The 18046-nt window shown below is 34.0% G+C and overlaps 2 protein-coding genes and 1 long non-coding RNA gene across 3 annotated transcripts; 2 read left to right on the forward strand and 1 right to left on the reverse strand.

The window, feature by feature from the left end:
- Positions 1-119: 119 nt before the first annotated feature.
- LOC7468514 (uncharacterized) lies at positions 120-7288 on the forward strand. Its single transcript, XM_024585792.2, has 3 exons — positions 120-421; positions 1037-1060; positions 6643-7288. The coding sequence occupies exons 1-3, from the start codon at positions 229-231 to the stop codon at positions 6987-6989; spliced, it is 564 nt and encodes a 187-aa protein (XP_024441560.1). The 5' UTR covers positions 120-228; the 3' UTR covers positions 6990-7288.
- Positions 7289-13812: 6524 nt separating this feature from the next.
- Positions 13813-17468, reverse strand: LOC7468515 (fatty acid hydroperoxide lyase, chloroplastic). Its single transcript, XM_002321100.4, has 3 exons — positions 16790-17468; positions 14633-15014; positions 13813-14507 (listed from the first exon to the last, which is right to left on the reverse strand). Exons 1-3 carry the CDS (start codon positions 17234-17236, stop codon positions 13861-13863), a joined length of 1476 nt encoding a protein of 491 aa, XP_002321136.4. The 5' UTR covers positions 17237-17468; the 3' UTR covers positions 13813-13860.
- Positions 15195-17637, forward strand: LOC127904308 (uncharacterized). Its single transcript, XR_008057327.1, has 2 exons — positions 15195-15987; positions 16284-17637. It is a non-coding gene; the product is annotated as an uncharacterized LOC127904308 (long non-coding RNA).
- The last annotated feature ends 409 nt before the right edge of the window (positions 17638-18046 follow it).

Here is an 18046-nt window from a genome sequence, read left to right on the forward strand (position 1 = left end):
ACTTAATTGCTACTGTTTAAAATTTAAATTCAATAAAGATAAAAATATGTTTACATAAAATTTAAATTCAATTATGAATACTCCTTACAGACTGCAAGAAATATTATACCTTCCACTGTCTTTTTTTTCTTCTTTTTCTATAGTCTTCAAGTAGAAGAAGAAGAAAGAGAGAGAGGGGGGGGAGGAGAAGGATCTTAATCTTAGTAATATTAGATAGATCGAAAAGGAATGGCAACGAAGCAGCAGCAAGCGGCAGTGGTGGGGTTGGGGTTAATGGCAGTGTGTATAGCAGGATACATATTGGGCCCACCACTCTACTGGCACTTGAAAGAAGGATTTGTTGCCGTCGCTCGATCTTCTCCGAATTGCTCTCCTTGTCTCTGTGATTGCTCTTCTCAGCCTCTCCTCTCCATTCCTCAAGGTCAATAGATCTATCTCCGTCTCTTTCTCTTTATTACTTGTTTCTTCACGACGTTTTACAGAAATTTTAGATGCCCACTTTTGTTTATGACCTGACAATTACTCATTGATGATGATGTTGTTCTTGGTATACTAATTTTGCGTTTTAGTCGTATTAGTTGGAAAACAAGTTTTAGTTAGATTCCAGATCCATGCTAGATAAATATATATCTTCAAGTTCAGATATAAATGTGATGGTGTTTCATACATACACAATTACCTTTGTAATACGAGAAGCATCGAACTTTCTGAATCATCCTTGTGAAATGCCTTTGGGTAATGGTTTGTTACAGGATGAAACATTTTCAAGACAAGTTACACCTGTTGTTTGTGTGTGCTCATTTGTGTGCTTGTTCTTGGTCTTTTAACCAGGCGTTCAATGCAGAATACCACATTTGTTTTGCTGTTAGCTTCATACGTAATCTGCATACTGAATGTCACACCCATTGAATTCTTTGCATATGTATATTTGTTTTAGGCCAATCATGTCTTTTTGAATTTTGTGCTCGTGCATCGGATAAGTTTCATTATTCGTCATGTTTATACTTGCTTTAATTCTTTGTTTTTTGTACTGCAGGATTGAGCAATGCATCCTTCACAGGTCAGTTTATCTGTCATGAATTAACTTTATTTGAGTGTGAAATTATTTGTAATGTCAAAACGGAACAGCTTAAGCACTTTCCTTTTCTTGGTCCTATATGTATGTGCATGAGCAGGGAAATATTTCTACAGTCTGCTTGTGTTTTAATGTGTGATCAAAAAATTTTAAGTGACATTCAATTTTAGAGAAATTGCACTAAAATCCATCAGACTTTGGCAAAATGTAGAGGCTGCCTCATGAATTCTGAAATTACCAGAAATTTATTCATCACAATTGTTAGCTATATTATGTTAGCAAAGGATGCATTCTGACATGCTGCCCTCATTCATTGGAGACATGGATAAACTTTAGTCATCACAGTTGACATCTTTTTTGTTTTATTTTCTTTCCAAAATTATTTCACCAGGTGCATTTTGTTTCCAAAATCTGGTTAGAAATATAAGATTTTGTCTATTTCAATGAATTTAATTTTTTCCATGTATTGTGATAATTTGAGTTGTTTTTCCACTGCATATTTTCCTATGTGTTAACCCAATTTCACACATCAATTTGCTTTTTAGACGACACATATTGCAAATGATAAAATGGCTTCATAAGATGAGATTTTCCACGTACATTCTAGCTGTTTCAATAAAGCTGTCTTGCATGAAAACACAGAGGGATTTCTGGTTCTCTCTTTTCTTTTCTAAGGCTTTATAGGCAGTCACATGTAGAAGGCAGAGAAGTGTGTTAAGCTAAAATATTTAGGCGTCTGTGCTGATGCTTCTTTTCATTCATGACATTTTTTTGGACAGATAACTGGGACATGAAAGAACACAAGTTTTGTGAATATTATGACATCAATTTGATCTGTTATTTCAAATAACTATCTTGCTCTTATTAGAGGATGATTAACTTAACATACTTTTCTTTTGATTGGTTGCCTCTTCTTTTTCCTTAATTTATGCCTAGTTGTTTGTAGAGGCATGACTATTTGTTATCCTTAAACAATCCCTAAACACTGCAACATTATCAACCCCCCGCCCCTCTCCAGAGGAAACTCATGACCTATTCATTTATGCTGTTTCCTTTCATACGTTCATTTATCATCTAATCCTTATGCTTTGTTCTTTTATTTGTAAGCTTTTATGAAAACTGGACAGTGTCGGGTGTATTACAGCTATGCCAAAAGAAATTGAAAGAAAAAAAAATATTCCTGATGGCAAAGTAAAAAAATGGTATCATGGTTATCTGCAGACTTAAATGAAACTTAAAAAACAATTTAAATTTACTGGGTTTTCTGTTTTAACTTAGGATGCAATGAACATAAGTGTATATATCTCTTTCCAGACTTCATTATGTCTCAATGTTTGGTATTCAGTGTTGTAACTCAATTTTAACCCCTATTTCACTCAAGTTTTTTAAAAATTCAAAAATATGAAATTAAAAATAAAATGTATTTCTTGACGCAATTCGGCCACAATTTGGCCATTCTGCGATTTTTGTTTTTCATTTTCATGTTAATGAATTTTGAAAATTAGAAAAAAATTAAAAAAATCAAAGAAAATCGACAAAAAAAATTTAGTGAGCATAGTGATAATTAAGGAAGTGGTGAGGGACTAACATGAACATTTCTAAACCTTTCTCCTAGCAACTAAGGGATAAAGGATAAGATTGAAAAATAAATAAAAGAAAAAAATAAAATAAGGTAATAAGATGAGAAAGGGGTAGAAAGGTTAAGAAGGTGGTGAGATAAGACAGAATAAGAAATAAAAGAGTGAATATTAGGTAGTATAAATAAGAGTCTCCATTAAAAAAAAAAAGGAGAGCTAAAAATTTTTTGAGAGGAAAATTGTAGAGAGAAAAGAGTTTGAAGAAAAAACGAGTGAAAAAAAAAAGAATTTTGTTTGGAGAGAAATCTAAGAGAAAATTTTGAGGAAAAAAATCTAAAGAAGAAGAAAAGAAAGCAAAGAGAGAATAAATTCTAGGAGGAGAACAAAATGTAAATAAATTAGAAAACAAAAGGGTAAAAAAAAAAAATCTGTAGAGAAAGAGAGAGAAAGAAAAGCCAAAAAAAATCATCTTCATTAGAAAATCCTAGCCGCCAGCACTACTGCTCTTTTTAATTTGCAGCCCCACCTTCTCTTCCTCTTCACTACCATTGTCCTTCCTTTTTTCTTTGCATCCCCATCTTTCTTTTTTTTCTTGTCACAATCACAATAGCTGTAACAACCCCTTCATTTCAACACTCACTGCACCATTAATGTACAGGGTACATCGAAGCGAACTACATGTATAAGGATAAAAATAGAAAAATGAGTTGTCATCTAGTTTTATGGTAACCAGAAAACTCTTAGTAGTCTATCAAAGGTTCTACGTAAGGAACTCGTTATGTAATAGGAAAGATAACAATCTCTCTATACATCCTACTTAAGATAAGTTACATTGTTTGGTTTTTAATGATAAATGTATCTAATATGAGTTTATCTAAACTGGTATATGTATGTTTGTTACTAAAGTTAAAATGCTATTGTGATCTAAAATAGTGACTTGGGACCTAAACCTAATAATAAGGCCTAATCATCACTTTTAAAATGCGAGCATTGAACCTGTAAGGATGGGGTGAGTAACTGGGTGGCATATGTGATGCAAGGGTAGAGTTGAACATGTTATTTTGAGCGAAACGAGGGCAGAAAGACCGGCCTTGATTGTTTTAATACCCTTTTGGCTGATATATATAGTCATCCACATGATGTACCTCTGTTTCCTTCATTTTTTGGAATTTGATTCCGCCGATTCATTGATTCTATCGATTTTGATGTCCTACTCTACCCGCTCAGTCACGAGTATGATTTCAACAAAACTAGTCGACTCATTTCCCAAGTAGTACTCATGAAATGGTTTTTTGAAGTTATTGAAAAAAAGAGAAACCAATTCCTTTTCGAGAAGAGGAGGCTGAATGCGAGCCGTTGTTTCCCTTCAATGTCGAACATATTCTTTTATTGTCCCATTCGCTCTTTTTTTCATGGCTTGTAAACTTGACTTATTCGGTGTCACTTCAATGATGAACTTGTATTGGCAAAGAAATGTCTTGGCCAAATCTTTTCACTTCTTGATCTTACTCGTATCTAGACTTATATACCACTAAAAAGGCAACACCTTTCAAACTTTTATGGAAAAATGGATAAGGAGCTTGTCATCATTGATCATCTCCGTCATTTTACTGCAGTAAATTTTCAAATGGGTTTTAGGGCATTTAACTTTGTTATACTTTGCAAACTTTGACACCTTAAATTTTCGTGGCATGACCATGTCTGACACTAGACACATCTTAGAAGCTTTTATAAAATCATATAAGTCCATTCCCTTATTTTTTTTCTAAATGTTTTTTGATTGCCAAGAGCTTTGAGAAAGTTTCGTGAAGTTCATAATTGTATAAAAGGAGTCAAAATGGTGGTTGCGGTGTGTTAAGGCACTTCTTCGATGGTCCTCGTTAGCTTCTTAGCCTCCGACTCTTCCATAGGCTTTTCCTTTTCCCTGACAACATGTCTAATGTGGGGGGAATCTAGCTTGTTGATAGGGCTGCAGTACCAAAAAAAGATAAGGGGCTTTTGGGAACTAAACATCAGGGAATCCTTCTTTAATCGATCCAGTGTGGACTATGGCTTCTTGTTGAGTAGCTCTTGCTAGGTGTGGATGAAAGTCTAGAGGTACATCCGGAGATTCAGGAATAATGAGAATATGTTGCGAGGCGTGCATTCCTATGGTATTTTCTCTATTAGAAGCCTTTCACCTATTATGAATACTTTGTTCAAGCAAACTACTTAGCTTAACTATCTCGCTTTTCATTAGTTTCATCTCTTTTTGGTGTTTTTGCTCAAGCAAAGCTCTCCCCTCGTTCTCCATTTTCATTCTTAGCTAGATATTGTATGTTTGCAGAGGAAGTTCAACATTTCTAAGACCTATGTTTCTAATTTTGTAAAAATAAAAGAAAAACACAAGTGCATAAAATAATAAAAACTCAATTGGGTAGTAGCCTTCAACGAGGGTGACAAAGGTCATGATGAAGAGTTTGATAACCTTGTTGATATCCTAAATTCTTAGGGGAATTATTTCCTCCAAAGATTAGGACATTTTTGCAATCCTTTTTATAGAGGGTGGCTCTTGTCTGAGTTGATCATGACTTATGCTCCAGACTAATCTCTTTTGGGGATTTGGGATGAGAGTGTTTTAGGGTATTTCAGCTCGACATGAGTGATCTTGCTATGTGCCTCGGTCATCTTTGTATTGTTTCAGAATTATTATTTTGAATGTTAGCAAGGCTACAAGTAGCTTAAAGAATGCTCAAGAGTAAATCATTTGATTCATTCAGAACAATTCAACACATTGTTGGTATATTTGAGAAGAAAAGCTCATGAGTCAATTGAGGGAATGGACTAATATGAAAAGCCTATGTGAAGATTCAAAGTGTTGGAGTTTGCAAAGTATATAGGAGTTAAATACCCTAAAACTCGTCTAAAAATTTATTGCAGTAAAATAACACAGGTGATCAATGATTATAAGCTTTTTATTCATTTTTTCCATGAAAGCTTGAAAGGTGTTGTCTTTTCATGGTATATAAGTTCAAATGAAAATTAAAATAAAGAAGTGAAAAGATTTGGTTGAAGCATTTATTTGCTAATACAAGTTCAACATTGAAGTAGCACCTGATAAGTTAAGTTTACAAGCCATGAAAAAAAAAAGTAAAGTTGACAGTAAAAGAATACGTCCAACATTGGAGGGAAATAACGGCTCGCATTTAGCCTCATCTTCTAGAAAAAAGAACTAAATTTTTCAAAAACTTTAAAAGCTCATTTTATGAGCACTTTTTTGGGAAATGGGTATGCTAGTTTTATTGAAATCGTATTTGTGGCTAGTGAGTTGAGCAGACTATTAAAACTGGTAAAATCAGTGAATTAGCGATATCTAGATCCAAAAAAGAGAGAATTTCAACAAAAAAAGAAGAAGAAACAGAATTACATCATGTGGATGACTATATATATCATCCAAAAAGGTAGAAAAACAATCAAGGCAGGTCTTTTTGTCCACGCTTCATTTAAAGTAGCATGTTCAACTTTATCCCTGCATCATATTTCACCTAGTTCCTCGCCATCATCCTTGCAGGTCCAATATCCAAATTTCACAAGTGATAATTAGGCTTTATTACCAGGTCCAAGTCCCAAATCACTGCCTTAAATTACAATAGTATTTTATCTTTAATAACTCATGCATATACTAGTTTAGGCAAATTCCTAGCGTGTAAGATCATTAAGTACCTTTATCATTAAAAAAAAAAAAAAACAATGCAGTTTATCTTAGGTATAATGTATAGTGATTGTTATTTTTTTTATCACATAATCAGCTCCTTATCAAAAACCTTTAATAGACTAATTATGATTTTCTAGTTACCATAAAACTATATGTGAGTTTCTTTATATATTTTTATTCCTTTTACATGTAGTTTTCTTGGCAATCTTCAGTATGAAACCACAAAATGTTACTTGGATGATATGTTTGAATTATGGTGTCACAGTATCTCATTTTTCCTGGCATATAATATGCAGATTGTGCGAAGCATGACCCAGAGGTGACTGAAGATGCTGAGAAGAACTTTGCAGAGCTACTGAAAGAGGAATTGCAGCTGCGGGAAACTGAAGCACTAGAGAATCAGCGGCGAGCTGATATAGTTCTGCTTGAGGCTAAGAAGATGACATCCCAGTATCAAAAGGAAGCTGACAAATGCAATTCAGGGATGGAAACCTGTGAAGAAGCAAGGGAGAAATCTGAAGCCGCATTAGTAGCACAAAAGAAATTGACAGCAATGTGGGAGCTGAGGGCGCGTCAGAGAGGATGGAAAGATGAGGTTGCCAAGTCCCATACCCACTCTCAGGGGAATGTTCAATCCACGTAAAAGACCTGCCATGGCCCCGCAAAACCTATACCTTTTTTTTTCTTGGTGCTATGGTATGATATTCGGAACAAAAAATTCACAAGTTCCACAGCATTTATACGAATATGATTTATATTTGGGATTCTAATACTCAAGCATACCGTTATTAAGGAGCCTTTTGAAACAATCAAGCTGCATAAAAAGGCCCAAAGTGGATTTTCTGTTATTTCTTTTAGTAAAATGTTTTACTTGTAAAACTCTAGAAGTAGAGATTGATTGATTGATTTTAGTGAGAAAAATGGGAGATAATATGTCTGCAAGTGGTCTACCTGCTACCGCTGTGGTTTTACTATTTATCAAATATATATTTTTTGTTCTAGGAATATATTAACTATTCTACCTGCTACTGCAGTTGGCTTGGTCATCAAGCTATTCCCGCAGAAACTAGGTGAGATTTCAAGCCGATCATTACAGTTTTCAAGTACATGCTCTGTGTTATAGGAATACCATGCTTGATGCTATCTATTGATCAATAAATCCATGCAACAGAGCAGCTACCTGGTATGTCTTCCAAGTTTTGTTTTAGCTTCGTGCGATCTTTGCTGTTGCTTTCGGATGATGCTAGCCCGACCGAGCAAGAACGTGAATGGCATCCTCGTTTTATTTTGATTAGATTAGTTCCTGTGATGCCTAGATTTTGGATACCTAGAGGTCCTAGATCGTGTAGCCTGAGCAATTTTTATTTAAGCTCGTTGTACAAGAGGGGCTCTTTGTGCAAATCTATAGGGTAGACGGGTGCCATCTCTTTCGAACACTCATTTTAGTCCTCAACTTCCAATTCGGATTCGACCTTACGTCTCATTTGAAATTTAAGCCTTTATTTTATTATTATTATTATTATTTTAAGCACGCTAATGTCAGCTAACAATAAACTAGGAGTTAATAGCTCTTTCTTTTTTAAACAATTAACGTAGGAATTGATAGCTGATTAGCCTATTGATGTTTTAGTGTCTGCATGCAAGTGGGCTCTGTTTATGCCCAGCCTAAAGCACTAGTAAAAGGATCGGGTCCTGGTTATCTCACTCAGTCATGGCCTACTTCAAAGATAGAAACTGGTTAATATAATTCGTGTGGAACTGTGTAGATGGATAATATAAGGATCGTCATGACTCGTTCATCTTAGTCAGTGGTACGATGGTATCCCTGCTACAAGACCAGACTAATCCTCTTCAGCTCGAGCAATCACCCACCTTAACACGACGAACTACAGCCTAGTATTAATGTTTTTCTTTCTTTCAAGATATCTCAAGTTCAAATCTCTTCTACACATCAAAAAAAGAAAACATTGTAGCCGAATTCCCAAGCTTAGAGTTTGTTTAGTATCGTCAAGCTATGGTGTGTTGTACTGCACTATATATGATCAGAAAGTTACATTTATAGTCGTTTGATGACCGAACGTTGTATTACATGAAAAAAGACATTGCACTTCCGGGAAAGTTTCTTATAGTAATTTGTTTACAAGAATCCTTAGGTGTTACAAGCTCAAGTATTTCTAGCATTGGTTAGCATCGGAAAAGGCGAGGAATCAGAAGCAGAAGATCAGCAAGATCAGAAGCAAGCTCAACAAGAAGAGTTTATGGATGTGGAAGAAGGTAATAGTAATGGAATTACAATTAAAGAAGGCAAATTAAGGAATATGGCTACCTTCGAATACATTGGATGAAAGCTATGCATATAACATTCATTTGTCAAGAAAAAGACATTGTCATTTTGATTGAAAGTGGTGGTATAAATAGCTTCATTGATGTACAAGTTATTAAAGAGATAAATGCTTCTATTGAGAAGACCACTATGCTTGCTGTAATGAAATGTAACAACTTCCCAAATTCATATAGTTTATGTAAGGGTACGAGTTTGGTGGGTTATACTTTTTTTTAATTAAACTTAACTTTTTTTATAGTCTATTTTTTTCTCATATAGTTAAAAAAAAATTTAGAGAAAAGTCGTGTTATAAACTTTATAAAGTAATAAAAATTAAAGGGTGTGAGGAAACCATTGTTTACCCACATATATTGCACTGTGAATGACAATAGTAATTCACAATGTTTTGCTTTTTTTCTTTTTTCTTTATGTTTTTGAATTTTTGTCATGATTTTTTTTCAAATTTGTTTTTGTCGATTTCATCTTTTAATATTGGGATGGTTGAGAATTTGATTTTATAATTTATTTCTTTTTATTTTACCTTTCTATAAGGTTAACATGGTTTACGGGTTTGCCAAGGTAACCCGGGTTGCCCTGGTTTACGAGTTTGGTAGAGTGTCTTTTTTTTAATTGAACTTGACTTTTTTATCATCAATTTTTTCTCATATAGTTAAAAAAAAATAGTTTCAGAAAAAAAGGTATGTTATTAAACTTTATAAAATCCATGAACATATTCACAGGTTTGGCTAGTTAACTTGGTTTTTGGGTCTGGTAAGTTCAACTTTTTTAAATTAGTTTTTTTTTTCACCCTTAGATACTGAGTTAATTGGAAATTCAGTTTCATAACTGGTTTTGTTTCGCCTTTTATAAGGTTATCGTGATCTAAAAAAATATATCGGTATTGAGTTAGTGTTTGATTTCACAATCATCTATTTTTGTTATCATGTAGTTAAATAAAAAATAGATTAAAAAAATTATAATCCTAGTGGAGTCCATAACTCAGTTCACAGGTATGACGTACTAGCCTGGCTTACTCGATTCACAGGTTTGACAAGTTTACCCACTAATATGATATGTTTTTTTTTGTCTTTTAATTGTTTTTAATTTATTTATTTTTAATTTTATCATTTAATATTGGATTGCTTGAGAAATGGAGTGCATTATTGATTTTTGTTTGCTTTCTAGGGATAATTATCTCAAATAAGTGTCTATTTTTAGGTTGGTGTTCAATTTTGTGAGCATTTGTTTTTATCATATAATTAAATAAAAAAATATAAAAAATTTATTAAACCCAATAGAGTCCATGACCCGGGTCGCAGAGAGGCGAGATCGATCCAATCTGTCATCGTCTCAATAGTTTTTAAGAAAAATAATCATCTTGAAGTTTTTTTAAAAGCTAAATCATATTTTTATCGATCATCAAGGTTGCATTTTGACTTATGAAATCGATCGATTTAAGTCGAGCTAGCTCTTACACGATATAATAAAAAAACTTAAGTTAGATAAAGAGTTGAGTCGGAAGGTTTCAAAATTAACATATTTCGTTAGGTTTAATAACACTATTAAAAAAATTTCTATACTCTTAATTTTTTTTATAATTTATTGACTCACGGCGGAGAGCGGGCCAATATACTAATAATAGCTTAAAAGAAGTAGTGTATGGTTTTGTGGGACAATTTTTTTCCATGAAAGTGTATGAAGAACCTAAACAAGTTGTGCAAAACTCATAAGTGAAAGCATTGCTAAAAGAGTATGAAATAGTATTTACAGAACATAAACACCTTCCACCTACTAGAGGGTTTGATCACAAGATTCCTCTAATACCATGAGCCAAACTAGTTAATATGAGACCTTATAATAGCTCATTTGTGTACAAGAAGAGATAGAAAGGTTGGTTAAGAAGATGTTACAAAATAGAATTATACAACACTATTGCAGTTCATTTGTCTTTCCATTGTTGTTGGTTAAAAATAAGAATAACAAATAGAGACTTTGTGTTAATTATACAATTAAATAATTTGGCTATTAAAAATAAATTTCTTATTCCATTAATCGATGACTTGATGGATGAATTACATGGTTTTCAATTCTTTTCAAAGCAGGATCTAAGGTTTAGTTATCACCAAGTGAGTATGTATAAAGAAGATGTGGATAATAGCTTTAAGAACTCCTCGTAGACACTACAAGTTCAAAGTTATGTCATTTGGCTTGACTAATGTACCAACTGTGTTTCAAGCCTTGATAAACACTATGTTGGAACCATTTTTGGTTGAGAATGTTTACATTGATATTCTTTTATGATATCTTAGTATAAAGTTAAACTTTAGCACTACATATCAATCATTTAAAGCTAGTGATGGAAACATCGAATAACAATCAATTGTTTGCAAAACAATCAAAATACTTTTTTTTTGTGCAACAAATTGAGCACTTTTGGCACATAGTATCAAAAGAAGGTGTGACAACTTATCTAAAAAAAATACAAAAGCTATGAAGAAATGGCCAATTCCTTATTCAATTAAATAATTGAGAGGCTTTCTTGAATTATAATGATATTATAGGAAATTTATAAAAGGTTTGGGGTCATCAACAAACATTTGACTAAATTATTAAAAAAAAAAATTTAATTGGAATAAAAAGACTCAAGGAGCTTTTGACAAATTAAAGGATGCTTCGTAAAGCTTCAATACTAGCCTTGCCGAACTCCAACAATATTTTTGTGCTAAAAACTAATGCATGTGTAAACAGGTTGGATGCAATTTTAAGTCAAAAATGAAGGTCATTAGCTTTTTTTTTACAAGGTATTGAGTCCAAAGCATATTGGATTATCAATCTATAAGAAAGAGTATATGACTATATTAATGGTAATAGAAAGATAGAGACATTACATGGATCATAATTAGTTCATCATTAAAATTGATCAAGAAAGTTTAAATTATATTTTAGAGCAGAAGATTCATACTCATATATAGAAAGAATATTTAATCAAGCTATTAAAGATTAATATATTAAATTCAGTATAGAAAGGGCAAGGAGAATATGATGACAGATGCTCTATCGAGAACAATTAGAAATGAAAATAGTCCAGCAACTAAAGGTCAAGTAATTGAGAATGACATTGGAATTATAAGAGTTATTATTTTAGTGGTAATAGGATGGTTTGAAAAAGTAAGTGAGATTTATAAGAATGATTTTTTGTTGCAAGGAATTATTGTTAGGAAAATGTTAAATGCAAGTAGCTAGCCAAATTACACTTTTGTTGAAGGGATTATGAGATATAAAAACATAATAGTCATTGGCAAAAAAAAATTTGAGGGGGAAATTGATGAGTATTACATTTGATTCATACGTAGAGGGTTATGCAGGGGTATAAAATCCCTACAAAAGGCTTAAAGCAATGTTTTAATGGCCTTTAATAAAGACTTTAGTTAAAAAATTTATGAATGAATATGATGTGTACAAGTAGGCCAAGATGAAAATGGTAGCGTATCCTGGATTACAACAACCATTTTAAATAACTGAAGGAACTTGAAGAAATATAACCATGGATTTTATAGAAGGGTTGCCACACTCAAGGAAAAATATGTCATATTTATGTTAGTTGACAAGTTTATCAAGTTTTCATTAGCTTGTTTTAGAAGGAACTGTTTAAATTATTCGGGGTGAAGTTTTTAATAAGTTCATCAAATTACCCATAAATTAATGGTCAAACTGAAAGAGTTAATCAATGCTTAGAGACTTATTTGAGGTGTATAACTATGCACAATCTAAAGAAATGACATTATTAGTTATCATTTGGTCAACGGTGTTAAAACTATAGTTTTAAAACCTGGCCTGACAGGTCAATTAAAGACTAAAATCGGGCTTAGTTTAAGAAAAAATAGGAAAATACATAAACCTGGGTGACTTAGATAAAAACTAAGTTGACCCAGTGACCTAGTTGACCTAACAATACCGAGTCAAAAACAAGGTTGTAACTCGTTGACTTTTTTGAAAACAAAAGCGATATTGTTTTGTTTTATAAAAAAGTTAGGGGTCAACCCGGGATAACCTGATGACCCGGTTAAAGCTCAAGCCCGGGTTAAAGCTCATGCCCCGAACCTTCGGCCAAGTTTAAAAAGTATGGTTAAAACTCTAGCTTTCATTCTACCATTAAGACTTTACCTTCCACCAAGTAGAGATAAATTACACAAGAAACTATAAAGAGAATTTGAGAAAGGGAATTTAGTGTATCTCAAACTTCAACTTTATAGGTAGGCTGTATGGCATAAAAAAAATCATAATGTTGAATCATAGGTTTTATGGTCTTGAGAAAAATCATAATGTAAATAAATACTCGTAACTCAAGTAATAAAATTGAGCTTGAGCTGCCAAGTTCAAGACCTTAATATTAAGGTAGTTTATAATAGTGTATTAAGGTAGTTTATAATTCTTACACTATCAAGATTAAGGTTCGGTTGAACCTGTTGCTTATGAATTAAACTATTTTTTATACATTTTTTTAGAAAGTATAAGTATAAAATAAATAGTTTGCTTTTAGAAAAAACTAGACATAATATCTCTACAGTGTAAAGGCTCCTCTTTCGTAATATCTAGATTGATTTAGATAAATTTAAAATAATATCGTTTTAAAAGTAAAACAATATTTTAAAAAAATATATTAAAAAGTTAAATCGAGTCTCATTCTCGTCTTAAAAGGCCAAGAGATTAGCCAGCTAAATCAACCAAGTTTAGTCGGTTGAACTTACACTCATTTGACATGAAATCAGACCCGGACTAGTCTTGGATCACCGGCAATAACTCTGCTTTTTATTGGAAAGTTCAAATAGAAAAATTATACGCAGAACAATTATTGTCCTTTGGATCTGCAGAACTGTTTTTGTCAGTGACCATAGATGTGAGGGGTCACTGAACACCTCCACAACCACCAACAAGGAGAGGGAGATTTGTGGAAAAGTCTAATGTTAGCCGAAACACATCTTGATTCATGGAAGAGAGAGCTTGTAATGTGTGGTGACGAACGAGAACGGAGAGAAACAAAAAGACATTGTGAAAGACGTGAACGGCCATATCTGTGTCCAATCAGTCCCTTTCCCACCAAAAAATCAAAGCACAACTCAAAAAATTCTTATCAGCCAAAAACTTAAAAACACAAATTTATTTATAGTAACATATAATCACACAATCATCGTCACTTAACAGCCTTTTCAACAGCTGTGATTGAAGCAGAGTCTCCCGTAATAGAATCATACCTCTTCAACAAATAAGCCACCATCATAGAACCAGTGAGGGTCACATAATCCTTGGCTGCACATTGTTTATTCGACTCACTTGGTGACCCCGTCTGCGGCCCATTTGACCAGTACAAGTAATTCAGTAATTCTCTCCCTTCTTCACCCATAAACCTGTCTGCTCTAAAACTCTCTGGATCATCAAAAACTTCAGCGTCTCTCATCACCAAGGGTTGATACCCACATAGCAGCTCGCCTTTTTTTATGTCAAAAACTGAGTCGTGTGAGCTCAGTTGAAAGTCTTTCCTAGCTCTTGCAAATTGAAGGGGAACAGGTGGGCTGAGTCGAAGTGTTTCATAAACAACTGATTGAACCAGTGGCATTTTCATCACTGACTCGAAAGATAAACTTGGACCAGCATTTTGTCTGACTTCATCGCGCAGTTTTTCTTGTAATGCGGTGTCACTTACTATTCTGCTTATTAGACCGGGTAGAAATATAGAAAACCCTCCAAACGCATTGAATCCTATAATGAATAGCAGGTTATGGATGGTTTCTTCTTGATTCAGTCCGAATTCAGTCTCGGCATAGCGTAACAATTCTTTAGCTACATACAATTCCATGCACACTATAACATTAGTCCGATCACAAAAATATCGTCAACTCTGAATAAATCAATGAATCATGATTATGAAAGATGCAAATTGGAACTGATGTTGAATTTAAGTTTACCTTCATTTTTTATGAACTGGTATAACTTGTTGTAGTCTCCACTAACAAGGAAAAAAGGGTAGGAGAAAGAGTGTAGGAAAATTTCCTCCAGAGGTTGCAGGATACCAATTTTGATAGTGGGAAGGAGCTGGAGAGCAAGCCACTTGTCCAGCATTGCGTAGCCACCCTCAGCAATTTCAGGTGAGTTTGACGGGTCAGCCCCAGCTAGGGACTTCACCAAGAACCTAAACAAGGCTTGCTGGAGAGGAAGCAGGTAGCTTACACTGCCCTTTTGAGAGACATCAGTGTCAATGGTGTCCCACATCGTGTCGAGGCTGGCTACAAGCTCGGAGAGCCAGACCTTGGAGCTGCGTTTCAAGACGCCCATGGCAAAGTTTTTAAGCTGCACATTGAAAGTAGCAGCTTACAAAACTGTAAAGAATGATATTCTTTGGCAGGTAAAAGCCTACACTTTCTGCAAAGTTTTTCCACTGAAATTTGATAAATCAGAAGTACCATAGTTAGATTCTCCATAACATTTAATACATGTTTATATAATTCTCTGTTTGCTCTGATATAAATAACCATTCACATTCCGAAAATCATATGAAGTGTAGTATTAATGCTTAGATAATACCTTACCAGTTTCAATCATGTTTTTGCAGCGGATCTTATTCATGAAACTGACATCTCTCAAACAAGGAAATTGGCAATTGGCATCCATTTTTACCATCTCAAAAATGTGGTTGGCGGATTATGATCGAACATTTACTGGCACTTCCAAATCCATGGCATTACATGAAATATCATTTTCAGTAAGTTTAACAAGAGGTATTATTAGAGGACCAACTTGAGTTCTAATATTTGCCAACTAGCATTCACACCCACCAGATTCCATGATGCCATGGGAACTCTCTCTGTTTCAAACTGATACAATCATGTGGGATCAGAAGTACCATACTAGAAGTCAAACCCGACTACTGTACACATAAGTAACACGTACAATAAACTGGTAAAAATCCAGATATTTGAGACTACTGAAAGCCAAGATAGTCTCATGGTTTTTTAAAAAAAAAAACTGCGGTGTTTCGTTAATCTATCACTGATATTAAGAAGGAAAAAATTCTTGATGACCCCAGATGAGAACATGAATCTGATTAGGTAAAATGTTAGTAACAGCAGCACCTTTTTTTTCTTTAACGGTACGGGTTCATTTCATAATTTTGTATTTGTTATATACCGCAAGGGAGCTGCCTAAAGAGCTAAAAGAGAGAAGTTTAGCATAGATCGGACAACAAAGCAAGAGGGGCAGCAACGAAGATTTCGAAATGTCAGCTGGTCGACAGTGTTGGAGTCGAACAACTTCCAAATGAATGGTGACTTGAACTCTTTTTATCTCTTATAAAATATCTAGAAAGTCAATAATTGATCTTATCAAAGCCATTTTCTTGCTCTACCATTCAAACTATGGATTGTAACGTGGGATAACTCATATCACATATCTTTAGGACTTCATTTTGAATTCTTTTTTAAATATTTTCAACACCTTTAACTTCAAAAAAAAATCCCCTTGGTCTATGAAGTTTTTCATCTCATGAAAAAAAGCAATTTCAAAATAGAAAAATCAGCTTGTGTTCTTGGGACTTGATCTTTTTTTTGCGCTTGTTGACAGGGTTCAACTTCACCACCGAAAAGGCAGCTCCTAATTCTCTTTTTAGAGAGAAGAAATTAGTAGTAAGAGAAGAAGATACTGATAATAACAAGGGAAGATCATTCTATTCTACTCTATACTAAAGAAGTAGGGTGCGCACCTGCTCCACCGTTCATATCAACAGTGAAGTATTTGCCTCTCTTTTTTCCTCAAATCTTTTTTCTCAAATTCTTTTAACGGTCATTTGGATTGCCTTTCCTTTCTAATTTCAGAAAAGAGTTCTGAAAAAGGCCATTTCTTTACTAAAGAGGATTTTACATGGTGATTTGAAAACGCAACCTCTCATAGGAAAGAAAGTACCTTTCTCAATTAAAAAGTACATTTCTTAAGAGAGAGAGGGAGGGAGAGAGGGGCAAATATATAGATAGTTGCAAATTAAATACAGCAAAAGTAAAACAGAAAAAAAGAAAAAGAAAAAAGGGGATAACAATTGAGATTTATACAGTTGAGGATTGTAAAATATATACCTGAGTATGTTGTGGCTCAGAGGTATCAAGATAAGCACAAGTCCTGATATTCCCAGTGAACTTTACACTAGGCATGAACTCACCGACAAGGATGTTCTTCTTCTCCACAATATCCATGTCAAAAAGATAAGCAAAGGACTTGGTATCAAGAACTGCTACAACGTTCGGATTGACCCCAGCAAAGAAGGGAAATGTTGGAGGCACATTTGTGCGGAACACAGTGGACTTGTACTTGTCAATGCGTTTCTTGAAGAAGGTATCAGGACCCTGGAACCAGAAGTAGTCTAGCCTGTCTGAGATGGGTCCTAACAAAGGCCAGCCGTATGATCCAGGGATTGTACGGAGTGGGAGGGAAGCGGGTGCTGGAGACTGAGTAGGGGGTGATGATGACGGCATGCCTGGAGATATGCTCATCATTCGGCAGTTCATCATCGTGCCCATGGCCATGGATGTAGTGGCTGTGGTGATGAAGTGAGGATGATGTCTAAAAAATATCAACTAATTGTTTGTGTGTGATTTGATGACTACAGTAAGATACATAGAGCGAGCAAAGCAGGACACTGAATCTTCTTGGTGGATGTGGGAGCGTGTAATATCGGTGATGGAGATGGAGATGGAGATGGTGACGAGAGTGAGGGGGGGTTGTAATGCTGTTGATCAATAAATGGTGCTTGTGGAAGAGCAAGAACATGGATAAGACAAATTTTTTTTTTTATTTCTATTTTCTTATAACTCTTTTCAATACTTGTCAGTTCACTGAATCACTCTGATAATGGCAAAGTATGATATTATTAAATTTTGCTCAACTTATTTATTTAATTATTTGTACATACAAATCTCTTTATTTAGTATTATTTTCTTACATAAAATGAGTTGATGGGTTCGTTTTCTGTACTTCCACGTGTTTTTTTCCCTTATAATAAAGAGTTCGAATTCTATTATATATAGAAATCCCTAAGCATCTTTTTGAAAAAATTACAAACATCTATGGTACCTCTGGTCGGTGCCCCAACTGTGAAGAAGAATATGTAAAATGTGCTGACTGCTGAGTGATAAGAAATGAGCACAGGCTTTACTTCACATCTATAAAATCCTAAATAAATATTTTTTTTAAGTATTTTTAATGATTTTAAATTATTAAATATCAAAAATAAAAAAAATTACATATTTTTAATTAAAAAACACTTTTAAAAACCACATACTACCATGATTAGTATTGCAGTCCGACTATCCTTTTGAATTTTTTTAATTTTAAAT

This window comes from Populus trichocarpa, chromosome 14, assembly GCF_000002775.5.
Source record: "Populus trichocarpa isolate Nisqually-1 chromosome 14, P.trichocarpa_v4.1, whole genome shotgun sequence".
In the NCBI taxonomy this organism is placed as follows: domain Eukaryota; kingdom Viridiplantae; phylum Streptophyta; class Magnoliopsida; order Malpighiales; family Salicaceae; genus Populus; species Populus trichocarpa.

Coding starts and splice junctions, on each gene's coding strand:
- LOC7468514 (XM_024585792.2), top strand. CDS start 229: ATGGCAACGAAGCAGCAGCAAGCGGCAGTGGTGGGGTTGGGGTTAATG. Junction 422..1,036: donor TCTCCTCTCCATTCCTCAAG/GTCAATAGATCT, acceptor TTTGTACTGCAG/GATTGAGCAATGCATCCTTC. Junction 1,061..6,642: donor GAGCAATGCATCCTTCACAG/GTCAGTTTATCT, acceptor TATAATATGCAG/ATTGTGCGAAGCATGACCCA.
- LOC7468515 (XM_002321100.4), bottom strand. CDS start 17,236: ATGGCCATGGGCACGATGATGAACTGCCGAATGATGAGCATATCTCCA. Junction 15,015..16,789: donor CTGAGCCACAACATACTCAG/GTATATATTTTA, acceptor TTCAATGTGCAG/CTTAAAAACTTTGCCATGGG. Junction 14,508..14,632: donor CCAGTTCATAAAAAATGAAG/GTAAACTTAAAT, acceptor AATTGTATGTAG/CTAAAGAATTGTTACGCTAT.